Source organism: Larus michahellis, chromosome 3 (genome assembly GCF_964199755.1).
Source record: "Larus michahellis chromosome 3, bLarMic1.1, whole genome shotgun sequence".
Lineage (NCBI taxonomy): Eukaryota > Metazoa > Chordata > Aves > Charadriiformes > Laridae > Larus > Larus michahellis.
The window spans coordinates 12,909,911-12,932,158 of NC_133898.1; the positions used below are offsets into that span (position 1 = coordinate 12,909,911).

Here is a 22,248-nt window from a genome sequence, read left to right on the forward strand (position 1 = left end):
TCCCAAATTCCGCTCTTGGGAACAGCGGGAAGGTGGATGTTTTTATTCTGAATGACGTGTTCGGAGGGCGGCAGCTTTACCAAAAGGGCTTTATAATAAGCCGCAGAAAGTGAACTCTGAACTAGAGCGGCAGTTACGGCCTTTCCGCCCACCCGTTTATCCGAACGGAGATGCGCGAACGGACGGCCCCGCGCCTGCGACCGCCCTTTCCCCCTCCGCTGTGAGGGGCTGCTGGGGGACACCGGGAGCGGCCGGGTCCCTCCCTAGGGAACCGGGGGGGGGCTGGTACCCGGTACGCCGCTGTAAGCTGCCACTGCGCGCTGCCCTCACCCCCCGCCTTCCGCCGCCGCGCCGGAAGTGGGCGGGGCGGGGCAGGGCAGTCGTGGGCTCGCCGGCCGTTTCCCAGTGTGTCGTCACGGCGCGCGGCTGGGGGAGCGCCGGGGGCTGGGGCGGCGGCGGGGCGCGGAGCGGAGCCGGCCATGGCGCCGCCGCCGCCGCAGAAGGAGATCGTCTACAACAAGCTGCTGCCCTACAGGGAGCGCCTGGAGGGCGAGGCCGCCCGCTTCCTCGCTCAGATCAAAGACAACCTAGCCCGGGCCGTGCAGCTCCAAGAGCTGTGGCCCGGGGGGCTCTTCTGGACTAGGAAGCTCTCGACGTGAGTGCCCGAAACCGTACTTCCTCCTTCCCCGGGGCTGCTGGGGCTCCGGCCCCTCCGGGGCGGTGAGGGGGGCGCCCCGGGGGCAAGGCGCCTCGGAGCGGGGCCTGTGGGCTAAGAAGGTGCGAAGCCGGGGCGCCGGGTTCGTCCCTCCCCGCCGGGCCGCCCCGGGGCCGGCGGGGCTGTTGGAGAGTGCGGTGGAAGGCGGGCTCGCCTCATAGCGGTTCTTCCCTGCGCCACTTAGTCAGAGCCGAACGGGCACCGGCTGCCCCGTGCCCGCCCTCCCGCTCGGCCGAGGATCCGAGGCAGGAATGTGGGCCGGCGCCGAGGGCCGATCTCCGCCCGCGGAGCCTGGGCAGCGCCGCCGAGCTCCGCGGGGCCGCGCTGGTCGGCCCGTCCGGCTGCCCGCGCTTCTCCGTCGGTAGCTAGGCGTCAGCCCGTGTCTTACACAAGGCCTGCGAGTGCTTCGACATAGGAAATGGGGACAAAGGTGCCTTCGTTTCTAAGAGCTCGCTTATTGTCTCTGAAACTTTCCCAATTTTACGAAGTAAGCTTTTGTGGGTTTGCTGTTTGTTTTGGTTTTGTGTTTTTAACGCATACTTGACCACCTGCTTCACCTCTTGCCTTTTTGAGTAAGTTGTGCAAGATACTATCTGCGTGTAATTTCTGCTGTAGGAACGCGAAGTCTTTCTCAAGACATGCTGTTTGTTAGTTCAGTGCTAGCGGGATTAAATTCTGGCTTAATGCTGTGTAAACACCGTTGATGCCCTTGATGTTTTGCCCGTACTGTGGCATGGTGTAGTTTATGCTGATGTTGGCTCTGCTGTTAGCTGTGTGTGCTAGCAAGGTGTTTTTAATACAGATAAAAACACAGTGGTTTCATAGATGGCACTGAGTAGAACATAGGTTTCCCTTAGTGAATTTTACAAAGCATATTTAACCCTTTTTCTTAATAGCCACTATTCTGTACACTCTGACACCAAAAATAGTATCGCGTGACAATGACTCCTGTAGTTTCGATCAGTAAACCATATCTCTGTGGATGTTTGTTGTGGTTTTTTGCTGTCTTCGTAAATGGTGTTTTCTTTGTGCTAGAACTCATGAAATATGTGTGTTTTGTACAATTTTGAGGTCTTCACTTGGAATTTTCCTCCTTACATAAATAATGGGGTTTTTTTTTATATTAATTGGGAATTTAATACTTATTTGGCAGTCTTGTGTAAGTGTCTTTATGTTTGCCAAGAGGCATTCTTAGATAGAATTACATTGGTGGTTGCAAAATGACTCACATGTTTGTGTTATGTGACAGTTTGAACCTGCTTGGAACTAGTTCAATACTGGTTTCCCCCCCTCCCCCCATCTGCTAGGTCATACTGTTTTCAGTGGTACCTGTTGCCTTTGGACCTGTGGTAGAATTTCATATGCTGATCAAGTTGAAGTAAACTGTAGCAGTTCTTGCTACGGGAAAGATCAGCATTAGCTAAAGAGGCTAAATGTGTCACAGAAGTCCTTTGAAAATGTGCAGGGTTCTATTAGAATCACCCTATTACTCACTCCGCAAATTGCGATTACTGTTACCAGTTTAGGCTTCAGGGCAGTGAATTTAGCCTATTGAGAACTGCTGTTATGTTACTTTATGAATCACAGAAAGGTCAGGAGGCTCTAATTTGTGGTTTTCCACCTACCCTTTGAAGTTTAAACTTAGTGTGTGTGTGTTTGCAACTTGTCTGAGCCCTGTTAGTCCCAAGATTTCTTTGTGGCGTATTCGGTGTAGTAAGACTCTGAATATGTTTGGATGTAGGCAGGGAAGGATATAGTGGGCTTGGTTTAAAAATAAGCTGGTGTACTTAACATGAGGGATGTTTTGCTGCGTAGTTTAACTTGTCAAAATGCTTTCATGGGATGAAATATGTTAATAGAAATTTAGACCTATATGAAAACAATACAGTGTTCTGATGTCGTACCTAAGCCAAATTATAGGATAATGACAATAAAAATCAAAGCTTTGCTGTCTGTTGATAGTGGGTAATTCAACTCTGAATCAACTTAACTCCTTTTTCGCTGCTGGCCAGCTATAATAAATAGCACATTTCTTTAATGAAAAAAAAAAATGCCCTGAATCTTCATAATAGTATGATCTCAGCTTAGCTTTGTTGCAAATGTCTGAATTATAAAAGCCAGTATTCTCACGGTATTCTGCGAAGTAACTTACAATTCATAACCATGGGTGACACATATTTATTTCTTGTATAAATACAAATGTTAATACAAACATTGTAATATATACATGTAAATGAGTAAAGAAAAAAATTGCATGCTGATCATATACTTGTTACTATTATCTATTATTATATTATATACTATTATGTATGTTGTTACTATTATATTCCAGTTGTTACACCTCCTGAGGTACTCACAACTGTATACAACCTGCATAGACCCTGTAGAGCATGAAGCATGGAAGTGAAACTCAAATCTTTTTTTGAATTAAAAAATTTGAGTATCAGTTACTATTTCATGATGACAGCTGAACCTGAGGTCTTGCATTTCTTTTATTCCCAACAGCTGAAAACGTGACTTGCAGATAGTTATCTTAAATGCAGCTGTTTCATCGATCTGATGTCATGAACTGAGTAGAGGGAAAAAAAGAGCAAAATTGGAGTTTATCAGATGTGTCTATAAGCTGATTGGCATAATTCTTCTGTGCATAATTTTCAGTGATGTGATCTGGCTCTCTGGTTGGGATATGTGTGCAGAGTGTGGTGAGAGAACTTGCTCTCCTGTGAAGACAGGAATAGTGCAGTTACTTAAGTAACGTATGACTTAGTGGGACTTCTTATGCAAGTAAAACTGCTTGCCTCAAAGACTGGCATTTAAATCTGTAATCATTACTCTGAGATTCCTCCAACTTTGTCTAGTAAAATCTGTATCTTATAAAACGCTAATCCGGTTGTGAAAGCAGAAGACCGAATCTCTGTTGTATGACTTGCAACGTGTATATGGAAAAAGCAGGTTGCATCAAAATCGTTTGCTTAAATGCATTTGCGTCATACTCTTTTATGGTCTCTAGGTCAAAAATAGGCTGCTGTTTCAATTTTTTCCTCTTTCATGTTTTACATAGAAACTTTGTGTATAGGTTTTAATTTTTTTTTTTTTTTTTTTAGAACATAGCCTGTAAATGAGCATATTATACTAATATGAACATTTAATAGTTACTGTACATGTACTTGACTCTGCAGCCTGGAAAACACACAAATGTCTTTCTGTGCTCTCTACTTCAGTAGGCAAGCGTAGAGCTTTTGGAGCTGAGGGACACAGTTTCTGCTCCTGACTGTTATTTTATGTGCTTGTTAGGTATAGGCTTATTACAAAATGACTTTTAACTGTCTTGCTGTAAGGTGTGGGGAAAAATGCAGCTCAACTGTTCTGAATTAGAATGACAAGACACAAAGTTCCAGTGAGGGTCAAAAACTGAGTTTTAGACCAATCATAATCCTGTCCTGTGTATTAGGAAATGAATATAAATAACTAGGAATTTAGGAGAATGCTCTATTCAGCTTCATAAGTGAAGGCAATTTTTAACTGTAGGAGAGCAGCCAACTTTCGAGGGCAATTTAGCATGTCCACTTGATATGATAGTACGTTTCCTAAAAATAGGTCTATTGTAATTGTGGAGTGAGGGATTGGGTATGTAATACTTCTAGAATAGGGAATTGGCTTTTTGGTTCTAAGGGGAATGACCAAGTGGGAGTAATAGGTGTGTGTGGCTGGTCATCTCTCTCATGGTCATATAAAATGCATCTTGATTTGCCTGTTAAATCTAGCAGACTGATTTCAAGGCATGTGCTTTTCCTCTGAGAGTCTCGGAATAGCTCTTATATCTGTTTATAAAATTTTTCAGTTGTCCTGATTATTATCCCATTTATCTTGAAAAAGCTTCCAGACTTTCACATTGGGTTCTTCCCATCCAGTGTATGATCATGTATGCTTTTAGAAGGTAAAATATTGCAATTAAAATAAGTATGATTAAGTTATACTTCTCTTAGCCCTCACAAAATCAAGCATCACCTTATTTTTTTTTCTGAGGATTCTTTTCGCATGTCCATTTTGTGCAAGTGAAAAAGTGTAGGTGTTCAGCTGTTGATGGTGTAATTCTATAGGTAGATAGTGGCCAATCCAGATAATTAGGTTGCTGTGGTAGAAGAGTGGATTATTCTGTATTTTGGTTTTTTCCTTCTGTATTTGAAATAAGTAAAATGTCTTGAAATGAACATTAGTAAATATTGCCCATCAGATGTAAAAATCTCCCCTTGAAATCAATGCGAAAAGGAAAAGGGAAGTAGCAAGAGGTGCTGTAGGGTTGGTTGGGTTTTTTTTCTCCTGAGAACTGGTGATTATCAGTTTGCCAGAGCCCTGTAGCTGTTCCACTGTGTCTTCAAGGGAAACTGGAGGAAGAAGGTTGGGGGGAAAAAAAAATATCTTTTGAGGAGCAAGCAAGGGGTCTTGGCATATGTGTGTTCAAGGAAACTAACTCCTTTGGTAAGATTACTAGATGTGGATGATCCTGAAAGTTGAGAGATAATTTTGTTTTAAATTGAGGAATAGGGATATGCGGAAGTAGGGGGAAAAAAAAAAAAGCGCTCAAGTAATTTAATCCAAATTCCGTGTGCTCTTGTGCGACTGAAGTGTGCTTTGTGTACATGTGTTTTATTAAGGGACCTGAATTTTAGTTCTCAAGTAGTCAGTTATCCCACTGGCAATTCTGCAAGGAATAAAAGTTTGCATAGGAGCATGAAGCATTTGAAACTAAACTAGATATGATATTAAACTAAACTCCTCAATGTTGCAGGAGTCAATTTCAGAAACCAAATTCAGGAATCAAGGCAGTTTGTGTTCATTGTTAGATCCGTAACTGCTAATGTTTGCCCCTTTAAAATTACCTCACCTCTATTACTTTCAAATAGGAGTCCTTTAGAGATGTTTCCTTCCTAATCTTTTCACATGGTGGTTCCAGGGTAGGATTCTGCAACGTGTGCTGCCCTGCGTGCCAAATAAGCAGTGTGAGATCTGGCATTCTTCACACTACCGGAACGTGTCTTGATGCTTTGCTGGTGTATATTTAGCAACAAATCAACCCAACCTCTACTAAATCTTGAACAAAAACAATGAACAGACCTCCCCAAAAATTGTTTTATAGGGGTTTGTATCTTATATGCTTTGTCTGACTGCTGCTTAGAGGATAGCATATTAGTAAGGTTTCTTATGAATCTGTAAGAACAGTTGGAGCAATATAAAAAAGGAAAATGTGCTTCCCAGGTGAGTAGTAATTTATAGTTGTGTGACACATAAAGTGCTTCACTGGAACCTTATATAGGTTTTGCTGGTGCGGAATATCTTTTAAGACTTTAAACATGTTTCTTTGTCAATTTCAACTTGAAAACAGGAAGCACGTCTTACTGAATTAGTCCTAATGAATCTACACTTTCTTAAGATAGTAAATATAAGGGATAGCAATGGGGCATACCACCGGCAAAGCTCAGTGTCTAAATCAATGGTTTGGCCTCAGTGGAAGCTGACAGATTTGGACTTTACTTGATACTTATTTTGTCCTGTCTCCTTCTTAAAGTGCCCCAGCTGAGAAGGATAAAGTATAATAAGGCTACTTGTGACAGTTGTGTTTTTACGTTTGTTTGGGGTTTTTTTTAGGATAAATTAGTACATGGGGATATGGAAATACTAAATTTAATGGCTAGTATGTTTTGAGCAGAGGTGAAAGAATATGGTACTTGTTTTTGTGGTATCTGGTGTGAGCATGAAGTTATGCTATTTGTAGAATTTTGGAAGACTGTAAACTTTATTTGGTCGTGCTTTTTCTTTCTGTAGTTAGTTTCAGTTGTCAGTCTTCCTTTGCTGTACATCTTCAGGTTCTTATTTGTTGGACTTGTGAACTACATTTTACTTGTGTTTCATTAAACAGCAAGTTGGATGAAGTCTGGCTCAGGTCTTAAATAAAATTAAAATGTTTAAAAATACTGCTGAGTCATCCTGTGTTTTGTTTGTAGATACATCCGATTATACGGGAGGAAATTTAGCAGAGAAGACCATGTGCTTTTTATTAAATTGTTGTATGAGTTGGTAACAATTCCAAAACTGGAGATCAGCATGATGCAAGGATTTGCACGCCTGTTGATAAACCTGTTAAAGTAAGTACAGATTTCTGCTGATTACTGAAACTTTTGTCTCTAAGTAGTTGATCACTTCACTTGCTTAACGTTGTTATATTCTTTAATGTAATAGTACGTTCTTTTAGAGGTTGCTTCACTTAATCTCCCCTGTACAGATGATGTTGATTAGAAAGAGTTCTCATTATGTGAATGCATTGCCCCTTTCTGAGGTTTAGGAATGGTATTGAAAGTGAAAGAATGTCAGGTTGGTTTTTTTTTCTCCTATTAAGAAAAGAAAGCATAGAATCATAGAATTGCCCAGGTTGGAAGGGACCTTTCAGATCACTGAGTCCAACTATCAACCTAACACAGACAAAAACCATCACTAAACCATATCGCTAAGCACTACGTCTACCCAGCTTTTAAATACCTCCAGGGATGATGATTCCACCAGTTCTCTGGGCAGCCTGTTCCAATGCATGATAATCCTTTCAGTGTAAAAATTTTTCCTAATATCCAACCTAAACCTTCCCTGGCGCAACTCAAAGCCGTTTCCTCTTTTCCTATTGCCTCTTTGGAGACAAGACTGACCCCGCACCCCTCTACAGCCTCCTTTCAGGTAGTTGTAGAGAGTGATAAGGACTCCCCTCAGCCTCCTTTTCTCTAGGCTAAACAATCCCAGCTCCCTCAACTGTTCCTCATGAGACTTGTTCAGACCCCTCACCAGCTTCATTGCCCTTCTCTGGACCTGCTCCAGCACCTCAGTGTCTTTTTTTTGTGGTGAGGGGCCCAAAACTGGACATAGTATCTGAGGTAAAGCGCCACCAGTACTGAGTACAGCGAGCCTATCGTTTTCCCTAGTCCTACTCATCACGCTATTCCTGATATGGGCCAGGATGTTGTTGGCCTTCTTGGCCACCTGGGCACACTGTGGCTCATATTCAGCCAGCTGTCCACCAACACCCCCAGGTCCTTTTCTGCCAAGCCACTTCTTCTAGCCACCCCTCCCCAGGCTTGTAATGCTGCATGGGGTGGTTGTGACCCAAGGGCAGGACCCGACACTTGACCTTGTTGAACCTCATACCATTGGCCTTGGCCCATGGATCCAGCCTGGCCAGAGCCCTCTGCAAGGCCTTTCTACCCTCAAGCAGGTCGACACTCTCACCTAACTTGGGGTTGTCTGCAAACTTACTGAGGGGGCACTCAATCCCCTCGTCCAGATCATTGATAAAGATATTAAAGAGAACTGGCCCCAGTACTGAGCCCTGTGGAACACCACTGGTGACCGGCCACCAACTGAATTTAACTCCATTCACCACCACTCTCTGGGCCCGGCCCTCCAGCCAGATTTTTACCCAGAGAAGAGTACTCCCATCCAAGCCATGGGCAGCCAGTTTCTCCAGGAGAATACTGTGGGGAAACTGCATCAAAGGCCTTACTAAAGTCCAGGTAAACAACATCTACAGCCTTTCCCTCATCCACCAAGCGGGTCGCTTTGTCATAGAAGGAGATCAGGTTCATCAAGCAGGACCTGCCTTTCATGAACGCATGCTCACTGGACCTGATCCACCTGGTTGTCCTTCATGTGCTGCATAATGGCACTCAGGATGATCTGTTCCACAACCTTCCCAGGCACTGAGGTCAGACTGACAGGTTTGTAGTTCCCCGGATCATCCTTCCATCCCTTCTTGTGGATGGGCATCACATTTGGTAGCCTCCAGTCCACTGTGACCTGGGACCTCCCCGGTTTGCCAGAACTGCTGGTAAATGATGGAAAGTGGCTTGGTGAGCACTTTTGCTAGGTCTCTCCGTACCCTCAGGTGGATCCCATGTGGCCCCAGAGACTTGTGTACATCCAGGTGCTGGAGCAGGTCCCTCACTATCTCCCTTTGGATAACAGGGGCTTCATTCTGCTCCCTGTCCCTATCTGCTAGCTCAGGGGTCTGGGTACTCAGGGAACAACCGACTCTACTACTAAAGACTGAGGCAAAGAAGGCATTAAGTACCTCAAAACATGTCAGAGAGCCAAGTGTTAAGGTTGAATCTGAAATAGGGAGACAATGAAGACTGTCTAACAACTTGGTAATGTTTATTTTACTTAGTCAGACGTTTTCTGAAGGTCTTGAGTGCTTCTGCTTGTGCAGAAATGCTGCAAGTAGCTAGCTTTTTTTCTTGCCTGACCTTCCTGCAGTTTGTGCCAAATGCTGAAGATAAGTGTAATTCAGAGCAGTGATCCAGAGTACTATGATGTGAAATGTGTCGATGTAAATGTTTAATCCTAAAGTGCTCATTGTTTTTTTGTTTGTTTTGTTTTTTTCTATTAGGAAAAAAGAACTGCTTTCCAGGGATGATTTAGAGTTACCGTGGAGACCACTTTATGAAATGTTGGAAAGGATATTATACTCCAAAACAGAACATCTTGGATTAAATTGGTTTCCCAAGTAAGTTTGCATTTTAAAACATTTCGTAGGCAATAAGTACCTGTAATGCTTGGAAGTACTTTGAAATTTGCTTTTAATATCTGGAATTTGATACACGGTGAATGTTTTGCTTATATTTTCATTAAGTATATTTCAGTAATTGCATGCAAGACTGTACAAAGTCACGTATCCTTCTGCCAATGAATTGTTTGTTACGATGTTCCTCTCTTTATGAATGTGATTTGAGTTCATTTGTAAATATGCTGGAACAGGGATCTTCATCAACTTGTTTTAGGATGATAACCAACAGTTTAACAGATCTAATGTTAAAATTTTAATGATATTCAGGTTAAATGTCTGCTGTTCAGTTTTATAACACAGTAAGTGTTTGGGAAAATAAATATTATACTGTGGTTAAATATTTGTACTGTAAATATTCCCAGTATCCGTAATCTAGGTGTAGATCAGCATGCATACAAAGAAAAGTGACGTGCCTTCTATAGGAAATACATGTATGTGTGTGTATATATATATATTTTCAAAGTGATGCTATCTTGAAAAATCAATTTTTTTCCCAGTTAAGAATTTTAAAAATGTTCTGAATTTAAAAATGAAAACTTGTTCATGCTGAATTTCTTTTGTGGCTACATAGCTGGAAAAATAATTTTGCTAATTGTACTATTTTGCTAAATTATATTATTCTGCTAATTGTAGATATTACTTGCCAGTGAAAATCCAAAAGAGCGGAGCCTTTTTTTAGTTGGTTTATTTTATGCATATCCCAGCACCTACTGAAATGGCATACTTTGCTCTGTGGGGATGTTGAGTAGTCACTTTTCATTTGCTGTGTGAGAAACTAGCGTAGTGGGGAAGAGACTTTTCCAAGAGGGAAAAGAAGGTTAAGCTGGGAGGAGGATATCGGTTGTGATGGTCTGTCTGAAACTTTTAGCTTTTCTTAACTGTGTTAGATATCAGACACTCAACCTTAATATGCAGTGCGATTTGTTCTCATACGGTGTTTTTTCTTTTTTTTTAACATCAATTTTGAGGGGTATCTTTTTGGTGGAAGTCGAGATATTTTTTTTAAAAGTTGATTTGATTTATAGCTGTTAACTACTGTTTTAATTTTTTTTTTTTTTTTTTACATTCAGTTCATATCGACCAGGCTTGTCTTCACCTAAAACATTTGTGCTTAATGTATTACATAGGTGGTAAGAATGACTTTTTGTTTTGTTCAGCTCTGGCCGATGTGTAATCTTCTGCATGTTCTGTTAGATTGTAACACTTGTCACACAGGTGTAATTTTCTGCATAAATAATTGTATTGGAAAACCAGTGTTAACATTACACCACTGTTTATGAGAATGTCGCACTGTATGTAAACCTTTCTAATTGGGGAACAAGATAGCGTGTGTGAAATGGCTGATAAAGTGGCTATATGCTAACTAATTTAACCAGCATATATATTTCAAGACTCAAAGGTAAATTTTACATTTGAATTATTGCTGTGTCTGAATATGAACAAAATCAGTATTGGTGTGGGAGTGCATGTTACTGAGTAAGTGTACCTTACTATTAAAAACTATGAAATCATGGAAAGTGCTTTAGCAGTGAGGTAATAGGTTCTGGAAAATACACCCAGCAACAATCTTGTAGCCGTGAAGTGTGAAAAAATGTTTCTGTATTGGAAGAGTTTACTGTGAATTTTTGCAGTGAAAACCGTATCAGAAGTTTTGGTGTATGTATAAATTCAGAAAACTGGTATAAGTGGAATTGCAGAGGTTTTTTTGCTTTTTTTTTTGATTTTTTTAAAAAGAAATTTTTAGTTGTACTAATCCAATGAGAGATTGATATTTGGCTTCCTGTAGTTTGAAATTCACTAAAATAATTTGTGAGACTATAGCTGGTTGCTCTTTTCATTGTCTTAATTTAAGCTCTTGTAATGGAGTGTCCACTGCAGGACAAGAATTTCACTTAAGGCCTGAATCTGTCCTCAAAAACTGAAAACTCTGCTTTTACTGTTTTTTGATAATGCAAGAGTCAACAGTGTCAGTTTATATGTTAATTGTTTTAGCTGAAACATGTTTCTCTTTGAAAATGCAGGGGGAAAAACTCAGATTTATAAATTAATGTGGTCTTGTCCTTTCCAAAAGAAGAAAATTATCTAGTGCCGAAATGATGACTAGTGATAGGCGTTAATGGTAATGTTGGGTGTTTTTTAATATATCATAGAATGTGTTGGGTTGGAAGGGACCTTTAAAGGTCATCTAGTCCAGCCCCCATGCAATGAGCAGGCACATCTTCAACTAGATCAAGGTGCTCAGAGCCCCGTCCAACCTGACCTTAAATGTTTCCAGTGATGGGGTATCTACCACCTCTCCGGGCAACCTGTTCCACTGTTTCACCGCCCTCTTTGTAAAAAATTTTCTTCCGTCTAGTCTAAATCTTCCCTCTTTTAGTTTAAAATCATTACCCTTTGCCCTATTGCAGCAGGCCCTGCTAAAACGTTTGTCCTCATATTTTCTGTAGGCCCTTTTAAGCACTGAAAGGCTGCTGTAAGGTCTCCCCGGAGCCTTCTCTTCTCCAGGTTGAACAACCCCAGCTCTCTCAGCCTGTCCTCATAGGGGAGGTGCTCCAGCCTTCTGATCGTTTTTGTGGCCCGCTTCTGGACCCGCTCCAACAGGTCCTTGTCTTTCCTGTGCTGAGGGCCCCCGGGTTGGATGGAGTACTCCAGGTGGGGTCTCACCATGGTCATATCCATGTGGCAAGGCATAATAATAATAAGCTAATAATTCTTCAGGTAACAAGGAGGAACTAAAAGCAAAGAAAGCTGAATGGGATGAGAAGTTTTCCTTTATCTCGTTAAATACACTGTTGTTTCAGTAATTAATAGCAGATACCTCTCAGTGTTAGTGGCTTCATTATCTCTTGATTACAAGTGTTTTAATATCTTATCCAAATGGTCAACATTAAATACCTGAGCAAGGACAGGAGTATGAACTACAGTAGGCTGATCCAATTCCATGTGGTTTATGTATATAGTTGTTTGCTGTTGTGCTTTTTTAGTCCATGGCTAGGTTTAGTGGTAGAGTAGCATACAGAAATTTGTGAGTGCAATAACTGTAGATATTTTTGAGCAATTCTTTAGTAATGGGTATGCAGAAAATAATCCAAAGTGGAAGAGAGGCCACTACTAAAAAGTTGGAGAGAGTTGGTTCAAAGGGATAATGAAAACAGTAACCAGCAGTCTCTTGGTCTCCACAGCTATATTCTCCTGTCCTTTTCTAACTAGTAGTCATCAAACAGGAATCTTTCAAGATGTCTTCTCTAGTTGGTCTGTAGTTTTAACTGTGTCTTAGATGGAAGTTTCCCTATGTACAAAACTGTCTGCTGGTGTGTTTTTGTTTCTAGCTTCCATTCTAAATTTGTGATCAGAAGGCAGGAGGGGACATCCCTTCCAGTCTTTGTCCTTTGCTCTCTTCCACTAACATATGCTGAGATCTGACTAAAAACTTGTGAATTTGAAAGACTTGTGGATCTCTGGCATCAGTGTGTCTTAAAATTCCTCTGTCCTTCAGGTTCTCTTTAGTAATAGTTTACTTCAGTGGAGTGCAATAGTATGGGGATAGCGTTTTTGTTTTGTCACACAAATCTTTTTCATGTTAGTCTTTAACGCTCACAAGGAATGTTGCTGGTCCATGCTTTATTTATCTACTCTTGGAACAATTGTTACCTATTTCCTAACTCTTTCAAGAACAGTATTCCCTTTAACCCACAATCTTCATGAGGTTCATGCAGAGTTTGATCTTATTTTTGTTTAATGAATGGTTGGCCATTCCTCTTCGTATTTTAGAGGCCATCAGTTCAAAATTTTCATTCTGGGAGACATCATGGATTGACTTTGTCACTGTTGCATAAAATGTACGGAATTTTGCATCTACTGGAGCGCTGCTTGAACTGAAGTAGTGATATGAGGGCTGGGTGGGCTTTTGCTGGCTTGCAGTGAATGTTGAGATGCTGAAGTGAAATAGTGGTTTATCTGTTTTATATTTCTCCTGGTTTGTACGGGATCAGCTTATTTTTTTTGTAGGACTAGAGAGAGAGTGTGTGCATGCTCAGTATTTGCGTGTCTCAAAATTAACTGACCTAAACTGATCTTTGGTAAAACTCGAAAGATGATACATTTGCATCATCTCTTTCTGATCAAAATAGTGTTTCTGTATGTTAGTTTTTGATGATGAACTTAAGGATGCAATTTTTCTATTAAAGAAAGAACATCTAAATGATGTAGGAAGTTCTTCTGCCGGAACTCTTTCATTTGGGGAATGTTTTTTGGTAAAAGTGTGATTTAGTCTTGAGTTGGTCTTGTAATAGAAGATTTGAAGAACTTGACAGTTTACTACCTTTATGGTTCCATCAGTATCTCTCTCTCTCTCTCTCTCTCTCTCTCTCCTCCCTGTCCCTTTTATTCTTTGAGTTTATTCTGAGGTTTAGCCTTTTTTAAGTGGTTTGACGACATCCTGTGGCAATTTATGTTAAAGTGATTTCTCAAATACGTTTTCTTGCTATGGATGAGAACACTTTTAAAATCAGCTGTTAATGGTGAGGGAAGCTAATGAAATAACCATTGATTTGCAGATAGTTCACTTCTCTTTCTTAGAACCACTGGACAAAAAACAAATCCAGGTTGAAAAGGACAAATATAGTATTTGGAGTCTAATAACAACGATTTTATGAAGTCTGTTGCCTTTATCTTACAAATACTTATGAAGTCTATAAACCTGTTTTTTATGTTTGTGTTTTCAACTTCCCCTAAAAAGTTACCTTGCTCTGCTGGTTGTTCATGGATAAAACGCAGGATATTACTTGTAAGAAATAATAATAATTCTTCACTCTTCACTTAAATGCCGTAAATATTAGAGTGGTATATGAAAAACAGAATAAGGAGTTTAGCAGAGCAATTTTAATTGTTATGATTAGGCCTGTGTAGAAGACGATTAGCTACTGCATGTTCACAGAAGACATTTAGTTGCATCAACATTATCTTAAGCTCTTGAGGGAAGAATCAGCAAACGATTGTTTATTTTATACTGTCACTGAAATTTGGTAATATGCTATCCCTAACGTTTCCTTTCTTGTTTCAGTTCTGTAGAAAGTGTTCTGAAAACACTTGTGAAGAGTTGCAGACCGTAAGTATTTGTTATTTTGTTGTTTGGTGGTTGGTTGGTTGGTTTTTTTTTTTAAGCCTGTATTTTTAATATTACCTTAAGATGGGGAAGAAAAGTGTTGGGTGTGGGGCTGGGGGGAAGAAAAGCCAACAACCTCCCCCTAAAAATCCCGCCCGCCCTAGTAGTCATTCCTTTGCTGCTGATGTCCCAACTCAAATGAGAAGTTTGGGGTGGAGGGTTGAGACTTTTCTGTTTTACTGCATTACGAATGATGAATACCTCAGGTTCATAGGTTGCTTAAAATGAAAACAAAATGACAGGCATGTTCCATGGTATAAAATTTAAACAAAGTGTAAAATTTTTTTTTTTTTCCTCTTTAACAACCTTGGTTGAAAATTCATTAATAGCTAGTTAAGCCAGGATATCACTTGCTAAGGGCACCATTGCTTTTGCTCTTGTGTGCTCTGTTAAGTTCACTGGGAATGTGTGTGCCTGAACCAGTCTTGCTCTCTGCACTCATTGACTTTGCAGTATCTTAAGCCGCTAACAAAGATGCAGAGAAGAGACTTGTTCTCTTTTATTCACCATTCATATGGGCATTTGTAGTTATCATCTGCTTTCATGGGAGCAGTTGTTTCATATACTGATGTTAATTCATTGAGCATTCCTGTAGGAGATACTGTCCTAAACACATGCTGTTAGTATGAGGAACATAAGGACAAAGCAACCTTACACTTCTCCCAAATATGTGTGGTTTGTAGCTAAATTGGTTTTCAGTGTTGATTTTTGGGGGGTATCTGTTATGAATACAAAAGTCACTGAAACAGAGTATTTTAAAAATGAAAATGTGATACTTGTTTCTTGAAAATTCTGACTTAAGGTTGGGACACTGATAATGTTACTTCCAGTTGGCCCCATATCAACTGCAGTAATTATGCTGTAGAAACAGTTGTATGTGGGATGCATTTTAAATACTGCATTGCATGGATATTTTGGGATTTTTTAAAAGAAATTAAATAGCCACTTCAGGATTCCTATAATGTTCAGATATATGTTCCATGTGTCTTAAGTCATCTTACAAATGTGAATAGTAGTTGTTTTGGCCAGCCTTTGCACTGAAATGGTTTTGCATTGTACAGAGTCTTTTTCTGGTTCAAGGAGAAAAGAATCTTGTTACATTTGTGGTCTTAAGGACATCACAGGTGCATCGTTTTAATCCTAACTTTTTTTTTTGTGAAGGTTAAGTGGAATTGAGACCTGCCTATCTATTGCCCCTGGGTACATGTTCTTACTGTAAAACTCAGATTTACTGCAAATTAATAGATAATTTTAAATATGTTTAAAAAAGACCCAAACTTTAAAGCCCAGCCTGTGTATGTTCAGTGGTTTCCTTGTTTTCAGATATTTTCCAGAAGATGCCACTGCAGAGATGCTAGATGAATGGAGACCTTTAATGTGTCCATTTGATGTTACCATGCAAAAGGCTATTACCTACTTTGAACTATTTCTACCTACTACCCTTCCTCCTGAACTTCACCAGAAGGGTTTCAAGTAAGTGTAATTGAATATCTGTTGGTATTCTGTTGCAAATGCAAGTGATTATCTTTTACAGGATGACTTGAAGTCAACCAGCAAAATGAACGGTGGCTTTTAATGGCATTTTTGGAAGGTGTTCAAGACAGAAATTCTGTCAGCTTTTTTCTTTTGTAAAAGTAACCTGAGGGAAGCTAGTACCTGTTCTCTGAGTTCTCCTTTCTCTAGAGTAAAGCACACAGTATACGGTAAAGCAAACTAAATTGAATTAAATGCACTTTAATTCTGAAGGAATAGTCTCACAAGTTAAAAATCATTAACCATAGCACAACTTTAAGTCCTACCTTCTATTTAATTTGGGGTAGCTTCTGATGAGTCCTTCATGTAGGCTAACGTACAGCTGTTGCTACAAATTTGGGATGGTGAGGTAGAGGTCTTCAGTTCACTGTCAAGATGTGGAAATGTGAGATGGTTGGAAGCCTGCTATAGGAAATGAATTTGAGTATTAAAAGACGGGGCCGTACCTGGATCATCTTTAAGGTAGAGCTACTGTACTTCAAAACATAAGCCAGTGATGTTTAATGCACATAGAGATTATGTAGGCTGGTTAGGTTAAGGTATATTTATGTATAGAGTTAGTGAAAACTTCAAGGAAGGAAGTGAATGTAGTTTTTAAAGGCAAATTTAAGTAAAGGACTGGTATGGAGGGTTTGCGTACTTGGCTTCAGGTGAATCCAGAATAGAAGCTAATGATGTTTCTAAACATTGGTCAGTAAGAACAAATTTTAGACTTTAAGGTAGAGGGAAATGAAATGTTATTTATTTTCATCTGGTTTACCCGTGTTGGGATAGCAATATGTAATGAAATGGCAAAGCTGAAGTACATAAGAAAACTCCTGGTGTAACACTTGTGTGAAAAAGTGGGTTCAAAAAAGAGTAAGAGGAGGAAAGGTAAAAGAAGCAAGGACTGAAACTCAGGATCAGTTTTGGGGGTAGGGAAGGTGCTGTGGGAGACAGTGATACAAGCATGTCCATGTTGATCCCTGTTCTTGTTGAAGGAGTTGAGAGGCAGGTGAGTTCCTGGGGATGAATATCCAGTGAGGGAGCTGCTTTAACAACATTAAAATAATTTTGTTTCTGTTCTGTTGCAGGCTTTGGTTTGATGAATTTATAGGCCTTTGGGTGTCAGTTCAAAATCTTCCCCAATGGGAAGGGGTAAGTATTTACTTTTCACCTATGCTAGTAGAAATCAATTTAAATGTTCCAAGTGTGCTTGCAAAGCATTGAAGTCAAACAGTGATAGAATGGATTATTTTTTTCCTTCTGCTTTGACTAGTACAAGAAAGCAGAGACAAGAATTTCACTATTGTTAGCAAGCAATTACTGGCGGACTAAATGAGACTGCACTTGTGCTTGGTGAACATTGTTTCATGGCCAGCTGAGCTCCTCTTTCCAGACTTGGGAATGCTGGCATTTTCCAGACTGCCTGCTAATGCTTACAATGATGCAATGTGCTATTGCGATTTCTATAAATTATAATTCTATAAACTCCCATCTTTTATATCTTCACACATCTTTCATGATTCCTAATTTTGAGCAGTAATGCTTTGCCTTGACTGCAATGAGTTGTTGTCATCTTTATTTCAGATACAGGAAAGAACCTGTACTCCCCTTGGCCAAAAATACCATTGGGCAATATCTTTCAAGGAAAATAGTCTACTACGTACCTGTCTGCCTTTTTTCTGTGTTTCATATGACTAGAGACAAACTTGAGACACCACCACCAGCAGCTTAGGTGCTGTTGTTGTCAGCTGACCTGTAGCTTGGCTTTGCTGCAGTGAAAGTTGGCATATTACCAGATTTTTTCCATACTCAGTATGAACATAAGCTCATTGACCATCTGCCTCCTTTTACTAATCTCCTGCCTATATACATAAGGAGGACTTCTCAGTGTCTTTGGAGAGAGCTGATTTCTAAAACAACCATTGAACGCTAACTTTGTAGCACGTCCTGTTTCTGGCAATTCCTTTGTGAAAAGACTTGTGCGTAGGTCTTTCTAGTGTGAGTTATGTTTTATCACAAGTAAAGGAAGGCAGTCTTTCCAGCAGTTGGCAATTGTCCACATTTGAACTGGGGTAATTGCCAGAGTTTTATTTGTCTACTGTCTGTAGACACTTCTGCATCTTTCTGATGGCTATCCAAAAAGTCACAGTTCTGTTTACCCTTTCTGACAGAAACATGACAGCCTGCACTTTAATATCATGATTTGGTTTATTTCTGTCAAACTGTCTTAACAAATAATCGTCAACACTCTTTCATATGTTGTGTCTGATTTCCCCCCCCCCCACTGTATTCTGACAGTTAGCTTGGAAGGCCCAAACAATTTTATTTTTTCCCCAAAGCTTTCACTTTTTGCTGTCTTGTCCACTTCTTAAGGGCAGGCTTGTGTATTTCATCAAGCTTGGATGCAGATAATTAGACATATGGGTTCTGACCATGCAATCCAATTCAAGTCTCTGTACGCTGCAAGCTTTGGCAGGAGTTAGACTTGCTGTTTGAAGGGGAGCTATAGAATCAATTGCCTTTGTGCATGGTAAGGTGTCTTTTTCCAGTGGGTATTTCTTAGTATCAAACAAAAAGGTAGATCATTTAAGAAAATGTAACACTTGTCTTAAGGCTGTGTCAGATGTGACTGTCCTGAGTTGAATTTGTGTGTTTTCCAAAGCTGTCATGTCTTTCGGGCTGAGAGGTGGACTGTTCTTCTGTGAATATCTGTCTCTGAATTAGGCAGGATTATTTAAGGCCCTTCCTTTTCGCTTCGCCGTAGCTTCAAGATATTGATACAACTGTTAGGGCTCTTGGAGACCTGACAGGTATTTCCCTCATTGGACAAGCTTATAAACGAGTGTTGGTGGATTATGTGCTTTCTCACAATCAGGGTATGAGAATAAGACTTCATCCTCTTTTTTTGTTTAGTCCTGATAACTCTCTTTCCTGAGGACATCTTTCACTTCCCTTTTGGACTCATGAGACTGTCTTCTGGCAATAGAGTATCTAATTCTTCATAGATAGTCACATACTGCCATCCCGTCTAACAGCTAATGCCTGTGACCTTTACAAGCCACCGTTGTGTATAAAACAAAGCTTACAAATGTGACAGCCATCAGCAAAGGCAAGTGCACTTTAAGTAGGATGGATCACGCAGAAGCTAAATAGTCCTTCAAGATGTGTTGGTTGAATTTTCTTCAATGCCTATATATAGATGCTGTTTTAGGCCAGTATCCACATTCAGCTCATGTGAGAGTGCTCTACTGGTGAGGAAGCACCATGAGATGAATTGGCAAGTATAGGTGCTTCAGTGTTACTGTGGAATGTATGCATGGCGTGTCACTTTCCAGTTGAAGTTACTGAGAACCAGGATGATGCATTGGCAGACAAAGTGGATAGCACAGGGCCTATTCCCTTCAAAGAAAGTGGTCTGTCTTGGATACCTGTTTATTCTCTTCCCAAACCTCTTATCTTCTCCAGAGCCTATCTTTCTCATTCTTGCATGTAAGAGGATTCCTAATGTGTTTTTGGTAGGGTTGCGTTCTTCAGATATTCCTTAGGATGTTTTCTAGTAACCAATCCAAATAGTCCACTATGCAAAGGCTATGAAAGTAGGTATCAGGTTTCTGTTAAGAGGAGTCAATGAAATAACCAAGTTAGAGCCTGATCTGTTATGAGATTTTTGCTTTGCCTGAGCTGCGTTGTGGATTTGCTGGGAAATCTCTCTTCCAAGCTATCCCTGGAGTTTGTTCCAAACCTTTGCTGCAGAGATGAATAGTCTGCTATGCCCTGTTGATAAAATGGTGGTAACGTTTGAAGGGCTCTGAAGCTTAGTACAGGTGTCTTTCTGTAAGCTACTACCAGGGGTCTTCTGCTCTGTGGAAGCAGTTCAAAAAGGGGAAAAAGCACAAAGCTGTTCAAAAGTGGAGAAGATATTTCTTATGAAAACCTAAATTCTTTGACATCATATAGCTTAAGTATAAGTTTGTTGTTCATCTAGTGTTCTTTACAGTTGTTCTGACAATAAGTAGTTGGGAAATAAAATGGTAGTGAATGCATTCTGCCTTTCATGTTAATTCACAGAGTTGGGGAAAGGGAGAGTGTGCAAATACCTTCTAAAAGTACTATCAGTACATCTTTATGTTCTAAAAAAAAAAAAAAAATCGAAGAGATAGGGGTGTATATTCTGATAGGATGCCTGTCCCAGAACTTAGATCACAATTACCTTCTTTGTGAGTGCTCAGATGAGTAATGAGTTGGACTTCTGAAGGTAGGAATTCAGATGCATTATGAAATATTGGTGGCTTCTGGTGGAGTGAAACCTCATATTGCAAGTGCTTTAGTGCCATGAGTAGCTTTTATCTTGCATCTGTAAAGTAGATTGAGGGCTTGGCGCGTCTTTTATTATAAATATATTCTAATGAATATTCCCTTCTTTTATGGTTGTTTTCAGCATCTAGTAAATCTTTTTGCTCGCTTGGCCACTGACAACATCGGGTACATAGACTGGGATCCGTATGTACCAAAGGTAATGTTTCTCATTTTATGAAATTATTTTATTTTGTTTACTTTGAGATAAGTCTTCAGTATTACTATGCTAAGAATATTTCATATTTCCTGTGTCGGTCTCATACTGCAGTGCCCCAGTTTTTCAAATTAGAAGCGTTCATTTGACGACCTAAGCTAAACTTTGAAAATTTAAAGCATCCTTTTGTAACAGTCAGCATTGGAAGTTGTTACTGTTATCACTCAAAACCAAATCAAAGCAACAACATACCTTACTAGACAAGTGGTGTCTGATTACGTAACTAATCCCATGTTCTTGTGGAAATGGCCCTTAATGATAGTCTTTCAAAGGTCATGCATACTATTTATTAGATCTTAGCTTATGGATTTCTTTTAAAAGATGTTCATAGTAGTTATATTGTTTACAAAACCACCAAACAACTTTTGATTAGAATATTAATTTATGCCAGTGTATGGGATAAATTAATAAATTATTTTATGCCAATGTTTGTTTTTTCAGATTTTTACCAGAATTTTGAGGAGTTTAAACCTTCCAGTGGGAAGCAATCAAGTAGTTGTTCCAAGATTCTTAACAAATGCTTATGATGTAGGACATGCAGTAATGTGGATCACAGCCATGATGGTTAGTAACTTTTTCATAAAGTGAAACAAGAACTAGTGCAAAGCTTTAAGCAAGTATGTAAAACTAATGTTTGCTCTGTTTAGCTCACTGCAGAAGTTTTTAGACTTATCTTTTGCCCAAGGTTTGTTTTAAAGTCCATTGTTTCACTGTCAGTCTGGAAAGTGGATGGAAAGGTTTATTTCACAGCTGCTGTCTGTGGCATTCTGGAAATTAACAGCCAGCTACAAGCAGCACTGTGGATACACAATTGAGTGCTACTGAGCAATTAAATGACTCTCTTAGAGTGAACCTCGGAGCAGATGGAAAGAACTTGCTACTTAGTGCTGAGCTGAAGGTGGGGAAGGGAGGGAATTAGCAGGTGTGATTGAATGCTTTGAGATATTGCAGTGGTAAGTGAGAATGTTCTCTTGTACCTCATACTACTGTGTTAGCTGTTCATTTTAATTTACTCTGTGTAATAAAATTCTGTGATTTATTTTTACAGGGTGGACCAAGTAAACTAGTGCAGAAGCACTTGTCTGGACTGTTCAATAGCATTGCCTCTTTTTACCATCCTTCAAATAATGGGCGCTGGCTGGTGAGTTTTTAGCATGTAAAGATAGTAACTTTGGCTGTAATTTCAACAGTCAAATCTGTCAAATCAAAGTGTTGATAGATGTACTATGTGCTCCAACAGCCAGGTTGTCTGTTGGTTGTATGATATTTTGAGGCTTTAATTTTAAAGACCTGTGATTGTACTGTCATTCAAATCATACTTTTATTCTGATGTCAGGACCATAGCTAGTCGGAATATTCTTCAAACATCTAACCCAAGTGCAGTTTAGAAGTCCAAAACTAGGCCTCTAATTCATAAATAGCTAGGAAAAAGAAGTCAGCACTTTAAAGGAGAATGGTATACAGCATCAGTATTGCTTGTGTGACATAGCTTTCATGTTACTGACCTGTCTTTAAGTTAGCAAAATCTAGTTTTGATTGACCAAAGCAAAAAAGATTTTTAATGCATAACTGGCTTGATGAAGCATAACTTTTTGATGGTGTAGCTAGTTGAGTCTTCTGCTAGAGAATGTAAGAATCTCCCTGTGATAACTGGTAGAAAGTACAGATTAAAACAG

The 22,248-nt window shown here is 39.9% G+C and overlaps 1 protein-coding gene across 2 annotated transcripts in view; it reads left to right on the forward strand.

Moving 5' to 3' along the window:
* Positions 1–303: 303 nt before the first annotated feature.
* Positions 304–22,248, forward strand: part of PSME4 (proteasome activator subunit 4) — a 70,099-nt gene continuing 48,154 nt past the window's right edge. The window contains exons 1-10 of one of the 2 annotated variants that reach the window (XM_074578631.1): positions 304–655; positions 6,718–6,858; positions 9,144–9,260; positions 10,391–10,450; positions 14,383–14,427; positions 15,808–15,957; positions 17,091–17,154; positions 20,441–20,515; positions 21,014–21,136; positions 21,621–21,713. In XM_074578631.1, the coding sequence (XP_074434732.1) occupies positions 480–655; positions 6,718–6,858; positions 9,144–9,260; positions 10,391–10,450; positions 14,383–14,427; positions 15,808–15,957; positions 17,091–17,154; positions 20,441–20,515; positions 21,014–21,136; positions 21,621–21,713 (1,044 nt within the window). In that variant the 5' untranslated portion in view covers positions 304–479. The remainder of the gene's footprint in view (positions 656–6,717; positions 6,859–9,143; positions 9,261–10,390; positions 10,451–14,382; positions 14,428–15,807; positions 15,958–17,090; positions 17,155–20,440; positions 20,516–21,013; positions 21,137–21,620; positions 21,714–22,248) is intronic. The other variant, XM_074578630.1, reaches the window with a different exon arrangement.